At 40.4% G+C, this 17,147-nt stretch overlaps 1 protein-coding gene across 3 annotated transcripts in view; it reads left to right on the top strand.

The window, feature by feature from the left end:
* LOC124606818 (mitochondrial intermediate peptidase) overlaps positions 1 to 17,147 on the top strand; it is a 135,168-nt gene that overhangs the window by 56,157 nt on the left and 61,864 nt on the right. For all 3 annotated transcript variants that reach the window (XM_047138887.1, XM_047138895.1, XM_047138904.1), the window contains exons 4-5: positions 5,150 to 5,416; positions 5,620 to 5,808. In XM_047138887.1, the coding sequence (XP_046994843.1) occupies positions 5,150 to 5,416; positions 5,620 to 5,808 (456 nt within the window). The remainder of the gene's footprint in view (positions 1 to 5,149; positions 5,417 to 5,619; positions 5,809 to 17,147) is intronic.

Here is a 17,147-nt window from a genome sequence, read left to right as displayed (position 1 = left end):
TAGCTAAATGATAAGGGATCTATCTTTCTATGAATTTGCAGCACATTACATTTGTCTACATTGAGATTCAATTGCCATTCCCTGCACCATGCGTCAATTCGCTGCAGATCCTCCTGCATTTCAGTACAATTTTCCATTGTTACAACCTCTCGATACACCACAGCATCATCTGCAAAAAGCCTCAGTGAACTTCCGATGTCATCCACAAGGTCATTTATGTATATTGTGAATAGCAACGGTCCTATGACACTCCCCTGCGGCACACCTGAAATCACTCTTACTTCGGAAGACTTCTCTCCGTTGAGAATGACATGCTGCGTTCTGTTATCTAGGAACTCCTCAATCCAATCACACATTTGGTCTAATAGTCCATATGCTCTTACTTTGTTCATTAAACGACTGTGGGGAACTGTATCGAACTCCTTGTGGAAGTCAAAAAACACGGCATCTACCTGTGAATCAGTGTCTATGGCCCTCTGAGTCTCGTGGACGAATAGCGCGAGCTGTGTTTCACACGATCGTCTTTTTCGAAACCTATGCCGATTCCTACAGAGTAGATTTCTAGTCTCCAGAAAAGTCATTATACTCGAACATAATACGTGTTCCAAAATTCTACAACTGATCGACGTTAGAGATATAGTTCTGCACATATGTTCAACGTCCCTTCTTGAAAACGGGGATGACCTGTGCCCTTTTCCAATCCTTTGAAATGCTACGCTCTTCTAGAGACCTACGGTACACTGCTGCAAGAAGGGGGTCAAGTTCCTTCGCGTACTCTGTGTAAAATCGAACTGGTATCCCATCAGGTCCAGCGGCCTTTCCTCTTTTGAGCGATTTTAATTGTTTCTCTATCCCTCTGTCGTCTATTTCGATACCTACCATTTTGTCATCTGTGCGACAATCTAGAGAAGGAACTACAGTGCAGTCTTCCTCTGTGAAACAGCTTTGGAAAAAGACATTTAGTATTTCGGCCTTTAGTCTGTCATCCTCTGTTTCAGTACCATTTTGGTCGCAGAGTGTCTGGACATTTTGTTTTGATCCACCTACCGCTTTGACATAAGACCAAAATATCTTAGGATTTTCTGCCAAGTCAGTACATAGAACTTTACTTTCGAATTCATTGAACGCCTCTCGCATAGCCCTCCTCACACTACATTTCGCTTCGCGTAATTTTTGTTTGTCTGCAAGGCTTTGGCTATGTTTATGTTTGCTGTGAAGTTCCCTTTGCTTCCGCAGCAGTTTTCTAACTCGGTTGTTGTACCATGGTGGCTCTTTTCCATCTCTTACGATCTTGCTTGGCACATACTCATCTAACGCATATTGTACGGTGGTTTTGAACTTTGTCCACTGATCCTCAACACTATCTGTACTTGAGACAAAACTTTTGTGTTGAGCCATCAGATACTCTGTAATCTGCTTTTTGTCACTTTTTCTAAACAGAAAAATCTTCCTACCTTTTTTAATATTTCTATTTACGGCTGAAATCATCGATGCCGTAACTGCTTTATGATCGCTGATTCCCTGTTCTGCGTTAATTGTTTCAAATAGTTTGGGTCTGTTTGTCACCAGAAGGTCTAATATGTTATCGCCAAGAGTCGGTTCTCTGTTTAACTGCTCAAGGTAGTTTTCAGATAAAGCACTTAAAAAAATTTCGCTGGATTCTTTGTCCCTACCACCCATTATGAACGTTTGAGTCTCCCAGTCTATATCCGGCAAATTAAAATCTCCACCCAGAACTATAACATGGTGGGGAAATCTACTCAAAATATTTTCCAAATTATCCTTCAGGTGCTCAGCCACAACAGCTGCTGAGCCAGGGAGCCTATAGAGACATCCAATTACCATGTCTGAGCCTGCTTTAACTGTACCTTCACCCAAATCATTTCATATTTTGGATCTCCGTCAATTTCCTTCGATACTCTTGCACTTCTTATCACTATAAACACGCTTCCCCCTTCACTGTCCAGCCTGTCTCTGCGGTATACATTCCAATCTGAGTTTAGGATTTCATTACGTTTACGTCTGGTTTGAGCCAACTTTCTGTCCCTAGTACTATATGGGCGTTGTGACCTGTAATGGATACAGCAGTGTGTTCGCCTCAAGCTCACTGGTAGCTATCACAGCACACCTGTCGAGGGTACTGGTGATTCTCATATTATATCCAATGGAGATCGTAGTATGTTACAGGGAAACATTGTATTGGTTGGGGCATGAACTATGTCAGAGTGTACAGGACTGCAGGAGCTCATATTTCTAACGAAAGACACTTACAATCCTGGAAGTTAGATGGATGGCAAGCTGATTGGGACACAAGGATATACTGCATATTCACAAGCATTAAGAATGGGTTCGCCTGAGGTACGATGCACCTATTAACAGATTGTGGTCCACATCCCAAACATCTATATCGAGTGGGATTTACGAACACAACACTCTGTGAATGTAGATTGGATGGTTTCCTCTTGTCATGTCATTTTCACTTGCACCTATTCTTAGGTAGGGAGTTCATAAAGGCAACTGAATGTTGATTTGCAAACAATTGTAAATGACCAAAATTCAGGTACAAAAGTTAATATTATTGCACATCAAATACAAAAAAAAAATGAACGTCTCAACTTTAAGTCTTCAGGATTAAGTGGGTACTCTAAATATCAAAATAAAGTCAACAGATCAGAGGAACAAAGCAGAAGACTAACAAAAATTGCTGCCTCTATAACAGAGAATGATAGACATGAATAAAATGTAATTAAGAGAAACTAAAAAGTAATAAAATGTGCAGTGGCTACCCACATGGTTGTGCATAGACTCGAGTATTGCGGAGGCATGCAGATTCCCGGAGAGGGGGGCAAGCCAGTGTAGAAGCAGCAATAGTTATAAGGGTAAGTACAGTTGTAATTAGTTGGCAAACGTCAAGTTTTTCCAAAGCTGCCAGAAACTGGTGTAATAATATAAGCTGGAAGTTATTCAATTAATTAAATTCCTTTTATTTATTGTTTTTAATTAATTATGTTTTCAGTGGTGTTTTATTTCTACATTAATTAACAGCAACAGCATTAACAGCACAGTAGTTGCTCCCCTTGTAACTCCCCATTGTAACTACACTGCTCAAGACAATTAGAGGGACAAGCATTTGATTGAATGTACCATGTACAAAATCCCTTATTAAGATATATACTGTTGCTTTTAGTCTTCAGATGTGTTGTAATAATGAGAGCAGTCCTCCACAATACATTTGAAAGCCATGACTAAGTGGCAGTATTCAAATTTATCATGCTACCCATAAGAGTGAAATGGATGAGCAATTTTTCACTCTGCCACCTATTGAGTGTAAGTAAAAGTGTGTCTCTATACTCTTTGTGTACATTTCAGCAGTCAACCTGAGGCATCTGACAGAGGCAGGACATGTTCGGGCAGTGACATTACTGCAGGAAGGTTGGACTATTCGTGCATTATCTGCACGTCAGGGGAGAAAACAGAAAACATCGGCCAGAGATGACTGATATTTGGTTAATTGTTGTCTCCACTGGTGCACTGCAACTGCTCAGGACCAGTGGCCAAACAATATGCAACAGAGTCTGAGATGCTGGTTTAAGACTGACAAGACCTCATCACATCCCCTTGATTAACTGCTCAGCACATGAAAGATCAACTTTGGTTCATTGAGGAACATAGGCAGTGGTAGCTGTGTCACTGGTACAGTGTATTATTTACGGAGGAGTCTTACTTTCATGCAACATGGAGCGATGGATGTATACCTGTATGTTGTTGTTGTGGTGAACGCTATGATGTCGGCTGTGGCTTGGACACGGTGAGGAGTGGCATCATAGTTGATGGCTGGTCGGGCTTTTCAGATGCTCAGAGGCCAACTTAATGCTCAAAAGTACATCAGTGAGGTAGTAGTGGGTGATGTTATGCCCATTACGGTGTAATGGGTCCCCAGTGCATCCTGCAACAAGACAATGAGAGAGTGCCTTGAGCAGCAGCCACCATGGAAATGTTACAGGATCTTGGTGTTCAAACATTAGGATGCCCTGATCTGAGTCCTGGCCTCAATCCTATTGAGCACTTATTGGCTATGCTAGACAGACAACTTTGGGTCTATCCTGTAGCACCTCAGACTCTTGACCAACTTGTAGAGGTCCTTATTGAGAAAGGGAAAAAATTTCACAAGCAAATGTTCGCAGACTTGTCAGGAGCATGCCTTGAAGATGGTGCATGGAGGGCCTACATACTTTGGCTTATGACACTTTATTATATTTCTGGTCAAAGCACCAACATATGTTGTAAGAAGAGAACAGGATATATATGTTTCTGTTAAATAAATGTTTCATTTTTCAGAACAAAATTCTGACACCAAACAATCATGAAAAAATAAAGCAGATGTTTAAAATCCCTCTGACTTTTTAAACTGCATATATATGTAATACAAAGCACTGTGTATAGTGTTTATTGAGTGTGTACAACCTGCTGGGAGTTTCCAGGTAATGGGTCTAAAATTTATCACTAAGAATTGAATTGACTTTGACTGCATTGCATTGAATTGAATGTGTACATATAAGTATTTTATGCTCAGTCCATAGCGCGATGCATTCAGTCATTGTCTGTGGTCCCTTACGCCAGTGTCCCCTCTAACATGATGTTTTTAAGATGCATCTTGTAAGTTGTTCAGTGCAGTTTCCACTAGTGTTCATTAACAGCCTGTGGTGTGGTACTAAAGAGAATAGTGAATCAAGTTGTAATGACATTCATTTTTCTGTTGTGTGAAGTAACTTAGGCTGACTGAAATGAATCATTCTCTGTGTGTTCAAATGGTACAAAAAATTGAGAAGTGTACTTACCTAGAATTATAACCTTGAGTATATTAGTAAATAATGTAATAGAGTTCACTGTAAATGTGGTCATGTCTACTGGGATTGAGATGAAGTGATTCACATTTTCTGCATTAGTCGCACTACTTGTAAAGGACACAGTGATAAATGTCCAATTCATTTTGAGAATTGTTTTCTTTCCAATTTGCTGTATGTCAGTAACATGTTGTGAAATGTCATTTTTCATGTTCATTCCATTATTTTTACTTCAAGGATAATAATATAATTTTTTTTGTTTACTTGTGTATGTAAAACGTAACTGTAACTTGTTTATTTATTAGGTTAAACACCCACCGAGAATTGTATTCAGCTCTAAGAAATGTTGCAGAAAACAAGGATAAATTTGAAACTACACCAGTGGATGAACATGTAGCACAACTGTTCCTCTTTGACTTTGAGCAGTGTGGTATACACCTTCCAGAAAGTGACCGTTGTCGTGTTGTGGAGCTCAATGACTATATTCTGCAACTTGGCCAGAGATTTATGGCCGGTGCTGTAAGCCCTCGTGCTATTCCGAAAGAAGTTCTGCCAAAGAACATCAGACATTTGTGAGTAACTTCTTTGTATTTATATTGTGTCAGTGGAAACGTGTTTTATTTGTGTACAGCAGAGAATAATTATTATGATAGAAATAGGAAGAAATGTTCTTGCCAGACTGATATGTGGCAACAGGCAGTGAATGCAGGTAAATCAGTGCAACACATTTATATTGTGTACTGTCTAATTTTTTTGGTGTCTTGTTCATCTTCAGATTCACTATTGATGGTGACCAGGTGCTAGTGACTGGTCTTTATGCTGACTCTCCAAATGCAGCTGCACGTGAGGCAGCATACCGGATATTTCTTTATCCAGATGGACACCAAGAATATTTACTGGAAGAAATGCTGAAGGCTCGACATGAACTTGCCAAACTTTGTGGATTTCCAACATACAGCCATAGGTATTGTGTAACTGTAGCAAGAGAAAATGTATTACATTGATCATAACATAATTTTTTTAAATTTTTGGGTCTGATGTAGATATTCTGACTGAACTGTGTATGTAGTCAAACTGGTTTCTGCTTTACAAAGAAACCTGTAGTGCAGAGATTTATGGAATTATTTTTCTCTCGATAAAATGAGTAGTGCATCATAATAGTCACTTATGACACTGAAGATTCTTTGTACACAGTTTGATAAGTAGCCCACCTTTACACACTCAAAACATGTTCCTTTGTAGAATCTTAATCAGGAGAATGAAGAATTCAAGTGTACTAATTGATGTGGAGCAGTGGTGAAGAAAATGGACTTATCTTAAGGAGGAGTGGATCTAAAATCTTTGATCATCCAGATTAATTTCCCACAGCCACAAGTACAAATGGCAGGATTCTTATTTCTACAAGGCTGCAACCACTTTTTTTCCCTGCCCTCATCAGCAGCGCCAATGCTCCATTGTTAATGATTTTTTTATGTTTATATTAAATTAAGCTTTCTTCCTTGCTTGTAGTTTAGTATGGAACATGACTGTGATGTCAGGTAGGTATATTGGCATCTATGAGAATTTGGTTGGTTTGACTGAGGTGACATCTACTAAGCAGCCACATAGGGCCGCGACTTGGGTGTTAGCTGGGATTTTGTTGAGTAACTTGGCATTGAGCAGCAGATAGGTGAAATACAGTGCAAAAAATTGCTCATAAATAAATAAATAAAATCATGTGATGAGTTCAATTACACTAGTCAACAATGGACATGATAAATAAATAATTTCAGTTGATTCATATTTATTTTCATCTGCCAAATCTGAAAATGAAGTCAGAAGTGTTCTATCAGCCACCAGCTTTTTGTAATATATAAAAAAGAACTGTTATCATGTTTATTAGTATAGAGCGCTAAACACAGTTAGTAAAATAATATGATTTTATTTAGCTCAGTCATCAATTGACATATTTGTTTTGGGTGATTATTGTCTGTGACTTCAGCAAAGCCAACAATGATCACAGATGGATTTCCCACTCAGGTGAAGATTTGCAGCAACAACAGATAAGGAAGAAGACTTGGTAAAGAAAGAAAGTGTCCTTCTTGGTTGCCAGAGCCGTAAAAGCTTTATTTAAAGAAAGAAGCTAATCTTGTGTGTTCTTCAGCTGTGAACTGACAAATGTAGTGTTGCTTAATAGTGTGATTTCTTAAGCATTGCGTTTTAGAGTGAGGAACATGTCTCAAAAAGTGTAAATGATAAAAACAATACTTGTTGCGTTTGTGTCGATTTCACTTTAAAAGCACAGAGGCAAAATTTGTCTCCCCAAATTGAAAGAGCTTACACATGTTATTTTGACAATAAAATAGACTAGATTAAGTTTTCTACTCCAGAAACATGTTTCAGCAAATGAGTAACATTATTAACTGGCCAGTTAAAAGGATCTTGACATATGCCTTTTGCAGTTTCTATAATGTGGCAGAACTTTTAACAGACTGCTACTTCTGCTTGTCAAATATATTTGCAATTAATTCAAAGTCCAAACATACTATTAATTATACAGCAATTCGACCAATGCCCCATGGATCATTTCATGCAGATGACCAAAAATGTGACTGAAGATTTTGAAAGTTTGGATGGCTGAGTTACAACAGAATGCTCCAGATTTTGTGGAAGGAATTATTACCAATGCACCTCACTTTCTAACACAGGGGGATTTAAATGATCTGGTTTGTTATCTTGGGTTACCTAAAAGTAAAGCAGAATTATTTGCTAGGCTGAAAAGCTGATACCTTCTGCAGGATTGCATGAAAGTAAGTTCTTTTTGTGAATACCAAAAGCAATTTGAGCATTTATCTTCTAAACAGGAGAACCTATTTTTCTACAACAATGTTGATTCTTTGATAGAGTCACTGTGTGTTGATCTGAAAGCTGAAGATGGGTGTGTGTTCATTGGCTCCTCGAAAACTAGGCTGAAAGGAATTTTGCTATATAATGTAAACACGTTTCCATCCATGACTTTAGCTCATGCAGTTGGTATGACAGAAAGTTACATAAACATGCATCTTTTACTATTTATTATCTGATATGATGATTATTCGTGGCAGATTATGAAGGGAGAGCTTTTCTACTGGGAATAGTGTGTGTGTGAGAGAGAGATAGCAGAGAGAGAGAGAGCCATCATTGTATTACAAACGGCTGCCCAGATTATTATTCTGTGCAGGACAGGCAGATATTTCTGACCAGCTACTTGTAAGTGGTACAAAATCTGGTGGCTGGTGGATTGAGGATGCAGGGGGATGTCGTACGATACCATTCAAACAATCAGAAGTTCCTAAATTGCTTTATTATGGCTCCCTGCCATGGTTTGATAGAGGAATCAGCTTTGTGGCTGAGGCATCCAGCAGCCTCCTGTGTGTTGCCTCCTAGTAATGCTGACAAAGTGCAACGTTGACTGAGCAGCAGCGTGTGACGCAGCTGCCTCTCTCAGGGGCCACTTTGGTCCTGGTGGCCTCAGCCAACTACAGCTGTGAGTGTGGTGATGTGACTCCTGCCCCAGCACTGTCCAGCAGGTGGCAAGCAGGTGACATAACAGCAGTGACCCACTACCCTGCGTAGATGGCTGGCATACTGCTTCCCAGGGCCAGTGCTGGTCCAGTGTGATGGCAGATCCAGCTTTCATGGTTTCAAGGCGAACTGCCCTGTCACAGAACCGAACTGTGGTTTCGCCTTCTGCTTAGGTACTGCTGTGTAAACTGTTTCCACATCTCACTGGGCTGTCTTGCCTCGCAATGTTGTAACAACGATGATATATTTTATAAAGCACAACACCTGCACTCGCCAGCTGCTGGCAGTGCTGCAATCTGCTCCCTGCTCGGTGCATTTTTGATCAGATATGGTTGGTGCACTAAATTGCCCTCCACTTTAATAAGACCTGGTCCCAAGGATCAGCTTAAGCTAGATTATCCTTATGCAAAACTAGAATGACAAATTCAATGGCAGCTGGTAGAGCTCTGGTCCACTTCTTGCTCATGATTACTTTTGTCACTATGTTCTCTTATGCACTGCTTGTTCAAGTTCTGTCAGTTCCTTTCTAGTTTAACTTAGTTAAAGTTTCATCCCTTCAGCTCATTGAGTTTGTCTATGGATTGAATTAACAAGGGTGCTAAAGTATGATTCAATGGAGTCAGATTCACAACTGATAACACTTCTGTAGCTCCCTCTGGCTAATACAGTTGAGGCTGTGTGGTACTCAGATGTGTTATTCCCAAAATTGTGGCAGGTAGACAGAAAGTAGGTCCCACTATTTCCACCGTGTCCCATTTATTAGTAATCCAATTCCATCTAGCTCTATCCTTTTTGCTGTTGTGAGCTTTCCCTTTGTGAAACAACTGCCTACTATTATCACTTTATTGAAGTTAGAGGTACAAGCAGTGCCTCTACCAGCCTTAAGTACAACGCGGGCCTGATCACCTTTTTCTTGCAGTCCTTTTCTGTTTTCCAACCCATCAGTAACTTCACTGTGCAGGAGTTCTGACCTCCTTTCACTACCCTGTTTAGACAAACTGTAACATCACCACATACTCTTTGCCTTCCTAATAACATTTTAAGCATTTTACAATTCTGTTTGTAATGGGCTACTGCAGCTTGATTGTGACTACTTCCAACATTTTGATATAATTCCTGCCTTGTTCTACGTGATACCCTTATCCCCCTAGTCCACCACCCAGGGTGCCTTGTACTGCTAGTACCCAGTTTAGAACGTTCTAATAAAAAGCAACTCTCAAAGAACATGAGAGATATGTTAAGGGAAGCATTATATTTGTCATCTATGTTATCAGCACTATAAACATCCTGCCACTTCTGTTCCTTGACGAGCTTTAAAAAATTCTCTATTACCGAAGGTTTAGCTTTCCTACATAATTTGTAATTATATGTGACATTTGTTTGAGTACAAAAGCCTTTTAGTGTTAAAATTTGTGCATCATGTTCTGAAAGGCCATTTGCCCTTTTACTAACAGAATGCCCGTCTAGTAATGAACAATGAATAAAAATATTGTCATGGCTGTGATACTGTTCCCCTGCACCCTAGTTGGAAAAAACATAGTCTGTGCCAAATCATATGAATTCAGGAAATCGACCAACTTCCTTTTTCTTGCACATGAAGCGACAAAGGTTTCAACATCGTGCCCCCCCCCCCCCCTCCCTCCCCGCTGGAGGAGCGCTGCCCTTCTTCAGCAGCCGCTGGTACTGGAACTCCCTCCTGGGACTCCTTCCTCTTCCTGGCACCCCCCCTGAAAGACCATCTGCAGCTCAACATCGACCACATGATCCGTGGCCAGTGGGCGCCAGGATTACCAGGTGTAATTTCGTGCCCGACCTCGCTTCAGTCTGCCAAGAACAAGGCCCAGGCCCCTCCGGTACCCCCTGTGGTGCCGCCTTCCCCTCCTTCAGCCAATGAACCAACAGAGTCTGACCCCATCTATATGGACATTACCCCATCCTTATCAGTGACGTGATTTGGCCGCATGACCAGCTCCGGTCCGTTCGCTTCCCATTTGGACTCCACCTTGAGAATCCTCCAGTGGAATTGTAATGGTTATTTGCATCACCTCCCGGAGTTGCAACCCCTTCTTTCCTACTACTCTGCTGCTTGCATTGCTCTCCAGGAGACCCATTTTGTCAATTCTTACTCACCCATCCTTTGTGGGTTCCACACTTTGTTGAAACCGAATTGGCCTCTTGCAGTCTTCTGGCTTCTGGTGGTGTTTGCACCTTGGCCCACGAGGACATCGTTAGTAAATGGGTTCCCCTCCATACCGCTCTGGAAGCAATTGCTGTCGGGGTCCATCTGGCCACTCCAATCACAATCTGTAATCTCTACCTCTCGCCTGACAGGCCGCCTACATCCCATGCCCTAACCACTCTTCTTCAACAACTCCCTTCTCCCTTCGTGCTTCTAGGGGACTTTAATGCCCACAACCCTCTCTGAGGTAGTCGCACAACTACTGCCCTGGACAGGACAGTTGAAGCTGTTCTGGCAGGGTTAGACCTCTGTCTCCTAAACACTGGTGCTCCCACACACTTTAGTGTGGCACACGGCATTTTCTCTGCCATTGACCTCTCCATCTGCAGTTCCGGCCTTCTTCCCTCCATTCAGTGGGGTGTCCACGATGACTTATGTGACAGTGGTCATTACCCGATTGTTTTGTCCTTCCTTCGCTATATCTCGTTCCGCCACCCTCCCAGGTGCGCCTTCTCTAAAGCTGATTGGGGTGCTTTCTCCTCTGCTACCATCCCCGATGTACTACCACTCAGTAGTATTGATGAGTCTACACAGACTCTGACTGCCACCATTCTTTCCGCAGCTGTTTCAGCCATTCCTCCTTGCCATTCCTCCTTGGTGGACTCCAGAAATTGCTGCAGCCATAAAAGACCACCGCCGTGTTCTTCAATGCTTCAAGTGGCACCCTACTACTGCTCTCCTTCTGGTCTTTAAACGATTCCACACCCGGGCCCGTTACCTAATCATATTTCAGAAATGGATTTGCTGGGAATGATATGTGGCTGCCATAGGACCGCACACCCCCTCTTCACAAGCCTGGGCGAAACTCAGTCGAATTTTTGGCCATCTTTCCCCCTGCACTAGGCTTCACAATGCTGCTGACCTGGTACTCACTCCCCAGCACTTCCTGCAACTGTTGACCCACACCTCTACTGCGTGAATTACATGACATCAGAACCTTCTTCTTTCTGTTTGACTTTGCAACTGACTTAGGCCTCCTAACTGCTGAGGTTTCCTACACTGACAGCTACAAGAGGCTCCTCTCCACTCAACACTGACAGTTGGTCAAATCTATTGCGTGTACCCAAAGTACGACTGTCTGAATACCTCCTCCTCCTCCTAGCTGCCTTCTTGCCGACTGCCAGTTCCCATTACCCAACTTTGTCATAGTTCATATAGTCTACAGAACTCACTTTTCCTCAGTAATATACAGCTTACATATATCAAGGGCATTTAGATAAGTATGAGTTTCATTTATATTTTTTCATTTTCGTCATGTTTTGACATGCATTACCATTTTTACAAAGCTGGTCATTTTATTTCTCGTCAGGTCAATGGAACTGTACTTGAAAAAATAGAAAAAACATCAATAAATATTACAAACATCATTATTTTTGACTGTGTCCCACCTATCATTGTTGGAAATACTGCAACTAGGAAACTCAAAGAAAAGGGAAGGAAAGTTTCCTGGACTAATGAATCATTTTTGATACTAGGGTATAAGGTGGAGAATACTTCAGCCGGTATGATGCTGTTTAGGAAATTGGAATATGGCAATATTAACATGGATTAAATGGGACTGTAGTCATGTCTACCATTGCCCCTTACAGATGTAGTGTACAGTGTCTCAGTTGTAGGGTTGTTATATCATGGAAGCATGACATCCACAAATTGTCTGGTAGCCGTGTGGTGAACAAAGCGACAGAACAGACACATTGTAATATATTGCAACACTGGGAGAATTTTTCCAAAATTTGTTCAATGCACTACTCCATCCCTCTTTCCCCTCCTCCACACACACACACACACACACACACACACACACACTAGCAAATCTAAGGCCATTTTGAGCTCTTCACAAACTAGTGACTAAATATGATAAAACTCACAATGTAGGTTTGTAGAGTGACCTAAACAAACGAATTTTAAATTTAGGAATACCCGCAGCTATATGTTTTAAGCCTGTAATATTTTCTCTCTTTCAGTAATCTCAAAGAAACCAATATCTTCTGCAGGGAAAATGATGTACAAGAACAATCTTCAAAACAATCAAAATACGCTATCCGATCAAAAATATCTGGACACCTATTAGTGGACATTAATATGGGATGTGTCCACCCTTCACCTTTACAGTGACATGAACTCTGCTGAGGACACTTTCTGAATGTCTCTAGAGGAATGGTTGACAATAGAGAATTAGTGATGTTGGGAACTGAGACACGGAGCGAAGTCAATGTTCTAACACATCCCAAAGGTCTTTCATTTGGTTTAGGTTGTTGGTATTCTGGGCAGGCCAGTCTGTTTCAGGAATGTTATCATCTGCTAACCATTTCTTCAAAGATACTACTTCATTACAGGGTGTCATTTTCATGCTGATATAGTCAGTCATCTCCAAACTGTTTCTGTACTGTACTGTACTGTAAGCAACACACAATGCTGTAGAATGTGAGCATATCCTTCCAAATTCTGCATCATCTTAAGGCAATAAGGGGACAACAACCCTAACCAAGAAAAACACCATCTCCTTCATACTTCATTGTTGGCATTAGACATGGCACCAGGTAACATTCTCCAGGCGCTCGCCAATCCCAAACTCTTCCATCGTATTGCTACAGGCTACAGTGTAATTCATCAGTGCAAATGACTCATTTCCAGTTATCCACTCTTCAGTGGCCTCACTTTCCACACCATCTCAAGTGTTACTTAGCATTGACTACAGAAACTTGTGGCTTATGGAGAGCTGCTTGCCTGTTGTACCAGATTCTTGTTAAATCCCAATGCTCAATCGTCGAGCTAGCTGAACTGCCAGTAGCACTTTTGAACTCACGAGTGGTCCCTTCCACTGATTGTATGTGACTTCTTACAACCACCCTCCACACTGATACTCCATGGTCACTGTCTGTCAGTATGTGAAGTCTACCTGATTTTGGTGTAGCTATGGTTATTCTTTGGCATTTACACTTCACAATCACATCACCAGCAGTTGAGTTGGCAACTTTAGAAGGGTTGGAATGTCCCTCATGGTTTTACTACTCAGCTGGCATCTAGTGCTTAGTCCATGTTCAAAGTCACCAAACTATCTTGACTGGCTGATTCTGCTTTCACAGCTTCTTTACTGACCACACAATATCCCCCCTTCCTTTTATATTGACAGGTCCACCTGTAGCGACATCTAGTGGTGAATTCTTCATTACTTTAGTATGTTTGGATACTTTTGATCAAATAATATTATATTTACAACCAGCAAAGCAACTTGCAAGTCAAATAACAGTCAAATGAATATGGAAGCTATCGGGTAGGATCATTATTCTATGAATTTTCACCTAGAAAGATGGCACGGTACTTAAAGACACTGGACTGGTTTTGGGAGGTGGCAGGTCAGATTTAGGACGTCTGTTCTTTTCATAATGTGCTTAAGGCTAATGGTAGGATGGTTCCTTTGTAAAGGGTGTGGTTGTTTTTCTTCCCATCCTTAACACAGTCTGAATTTGAGTTCTCTCATTTGTCACGTCATTGATAACTCCAGGTTAAACCCTAATCTTCCTTCTTTCGTTTTTATGATCTTCCAGGTATACACTTGTACTAAATGAAATACTGTAGAATAAAATATTGCAAACTCCAGTATTACCTGCCTCCACGGCTGAGGTCAGTAATGGACACTTGTGCAGTGGTGCTTGATCTGGTGGTAAGGCATTCCAAACACTGGTGATGGCAAAAATTTTCACTACTAATATTTGGCCAGCAAGACACACACACACACACACACACACACACACACACACACACAAAATACATACATTGAGTATTACAAATAGCGTGTAATGGAGCATGTTGTAAATAAACAAGCAAAGTAAGTGCAAAAATTCACAGTTTTTCAATTACAGTTTATTACATGAAGAAAAAATTGAATTTTGTACTAAACAAAAATAACCAATTAACATCTATGAAGTCAGATGGTAATAATGAAAGGTTATATATTTAAAAAGCTATAAAGAAATCATTAGATGTAGTAGTAGGGAAAGTTGCCAATGAATTAAGAAACAAAGTTTTAACATTTGGTCACAAAGAAGTGAAGGTGTAATCTTAGTTTAAAAAATCCTCATATCAAGTATCTCTTGAATAACATCATTTCAACCAACCATGCAGTTTTTAATGGGAAAAAGAAAAAAAACTATGGGAAACATAGAAAATAATATTCATGGACATCAAAAGAAAGTCCATGAACATCAAAAGGAAGTTCATTATTCTCTAAAATCCTGAGGAGAACTAAAAAGGACATATATTGAATAGTGGTACAGAGTACAATTGGAAAAGGGATTCAGAATTTTTTGTGCTATTAAAATATTCATGAAAGCAGAAGAATTCAAATGCAGAAAAAAATGAATGCTATTAATATGGAAAAACCGGGGTTGTTAGTACCCCCATCGGGCGCCTCCACAGGTGGCGGATAGGGGAATGCCTCCTAGATGTAGGTGGTACTGGGGAAATCAAATACCCAGGGCGGACCAAAAACTAACGAAATGTAGCGTCTGAACTCCTAGGGGAGCGGCTACAAACAGCGTCTGTTCTCCATGTTAGGAGCGGTTGAACACACACTCTGGAACTTACAATCCCAGTTTTAACCTCGGAATGGCCCAAAAAGCCATCTCCCCCCTGAATTTCAAACAACTATGCATGATGTCAATTTCTCTAGATAGAACTACTCCAGGAGGTAACCAATCCTCCACCGCTAACAGCAGCGCAATCAGGCCTAAGGATTCTGGAGAGCCCGAAGCACCATGTCGTTCAAGAAATTCAAAATCCTCTAAACGGAAAAACAACGTACATTTCTGTGGAACCCTAAATATTAACTCGCTCTTGAAGCCGGGAAAACTGAAGCAGCTCACCAAAGTCTTGAAGGTATATAAAATCCAAATATGTGCGCTGCAGGAAACCAGATTTACAGATGAAGATTTAATGGATTATGAAGGATACAGGATATTTAAAGGAAAGAAAGGCTGGAACCCATGTGGAAGAGGCCTTCCCCACCTTGGAACAGGCTTCATCGTGAAATCTAACTGGGTAAGCTCAATAACCGACTTCCAGTCACCTAATGAACGCTTGTCTTTTCTCACATTCCGCGCCCTAAATAAAACCTATACACTCATTAATTGCCACGCACCCATCAACAATGACAATAAGAAAAACCCTCAGAAAGTAGATACATATTGGGAATCTCTAGACCACGAACTTTCTAAAATCCCAACATCAAATGTGAAAATACTGTTTGGGGACTTCAATGCACAAATAGACCAAGAAAAAAATACAAAAAAACAGTAGGAAACTACCCGGCTCACAAAAGGACAAACAGAAATGGAGAAAGATTAATAGAACTATGCAAGGGTCATAACTTAAAATTAATGTCTACAAATTTCAAAAAACCTCCTAAGAAACAGAAAACATGGAAATCACCAAACACAAGTATTGGAGAGTTCCAGATAGATCACATAGCCATCACACACTATAATCAAAAAGAAATAATGAATGTGAGAGTTCAGAAAGGGGCAAACATTGTAACTGACCACTACTTATCGACAATCAAATTAAATGTCATAGCACAAAGAAAGAAACAAATACAAAACAGGAAAACTCAAAAGATAGACGGAAACATCTTGAAAGAGAAAAGAGAAGAATTCTGTCAAAACATAGTTATATGTTCGGATAAATGGGAAGATATAAAAGAAGAAATGATAAGATCTGCTCAAGAAGTCGCAAAAATGAAAAAGAGAAAGAAACACGAATGGTGGGATGAGATATGTGAGGAAGCAATAGAACAAAGGATGAAGGCATGGAAGAAATGGCACTCAACCAAAAGTGATAAGGACTACCTGGAGTTCAAACAGCAAAGATCTTCTACAGCAAAACTCATTAGATCAGTAAAAAGACTATTTGAAAAGAACCAACTTATACAACTGGATAAAGATTTTAAGAGAAACAATAACAGATCCTTTTACAGCACATTCAGACAGAAACTACAAAAATATGTAGCACCAAATCTGTGTTTTAAAGATACCAGTGGAAAACTAGCAATGAATAATGAAGAAAATTGTGAAATATTAGCAAAATATTTTGAACAACTCCTCAACTGTCAGGAACCTATTGAAAAATTACCAGCCAACACCCCAAACACAGTAAACAATAATTCTGAACCCCCATGCCCCACAGGAATCAGAGAAATCATTAAAAACCTTAAGAACAATAAAGCACCAGGGGAAGACATGATAATTGCAGAAATGTGGAAAAGTGTGGATAATACAACTCAAGAAAAACTACTGGGAATAATCAATGAGATTTGGAGAACGGAACGTATACCGGAAGAATGGAAAACTGCATTAATCCACCCCATCTTCAAGAAAGGGGATAAAACCGATGCAAATAACTACAGAGGGATATCTTTACTTCCGGTAACGTATAAAAATCTATCTAAGGTCCTACAAAACAGATTGGAGAAACAACTTGATCAAGAAATTGGTGAATACCAAGCAGGCTTTAGGAAGGGAAGA

The sequence above is a fragment of the Schistocerca americana genome, chromosome 1 (genome assembly GCF_021461395.2).
Source record: "Schistocerca americana isolate TAMUIC-IGC-003095 chromosome 1, iqSchAmer2.1, whole genome shotgun sequence".
NCBI classification, from domain to species: domain Eukaryota; kingdom Metazoa; phylum Arthropoda; class Insecta; order Orthoptera; family Acrididae; genus Schistocerca; species Schistocerca americana.
This window is presented reverse-complemented; position numbering and strand designations above follow the sequence as displayed.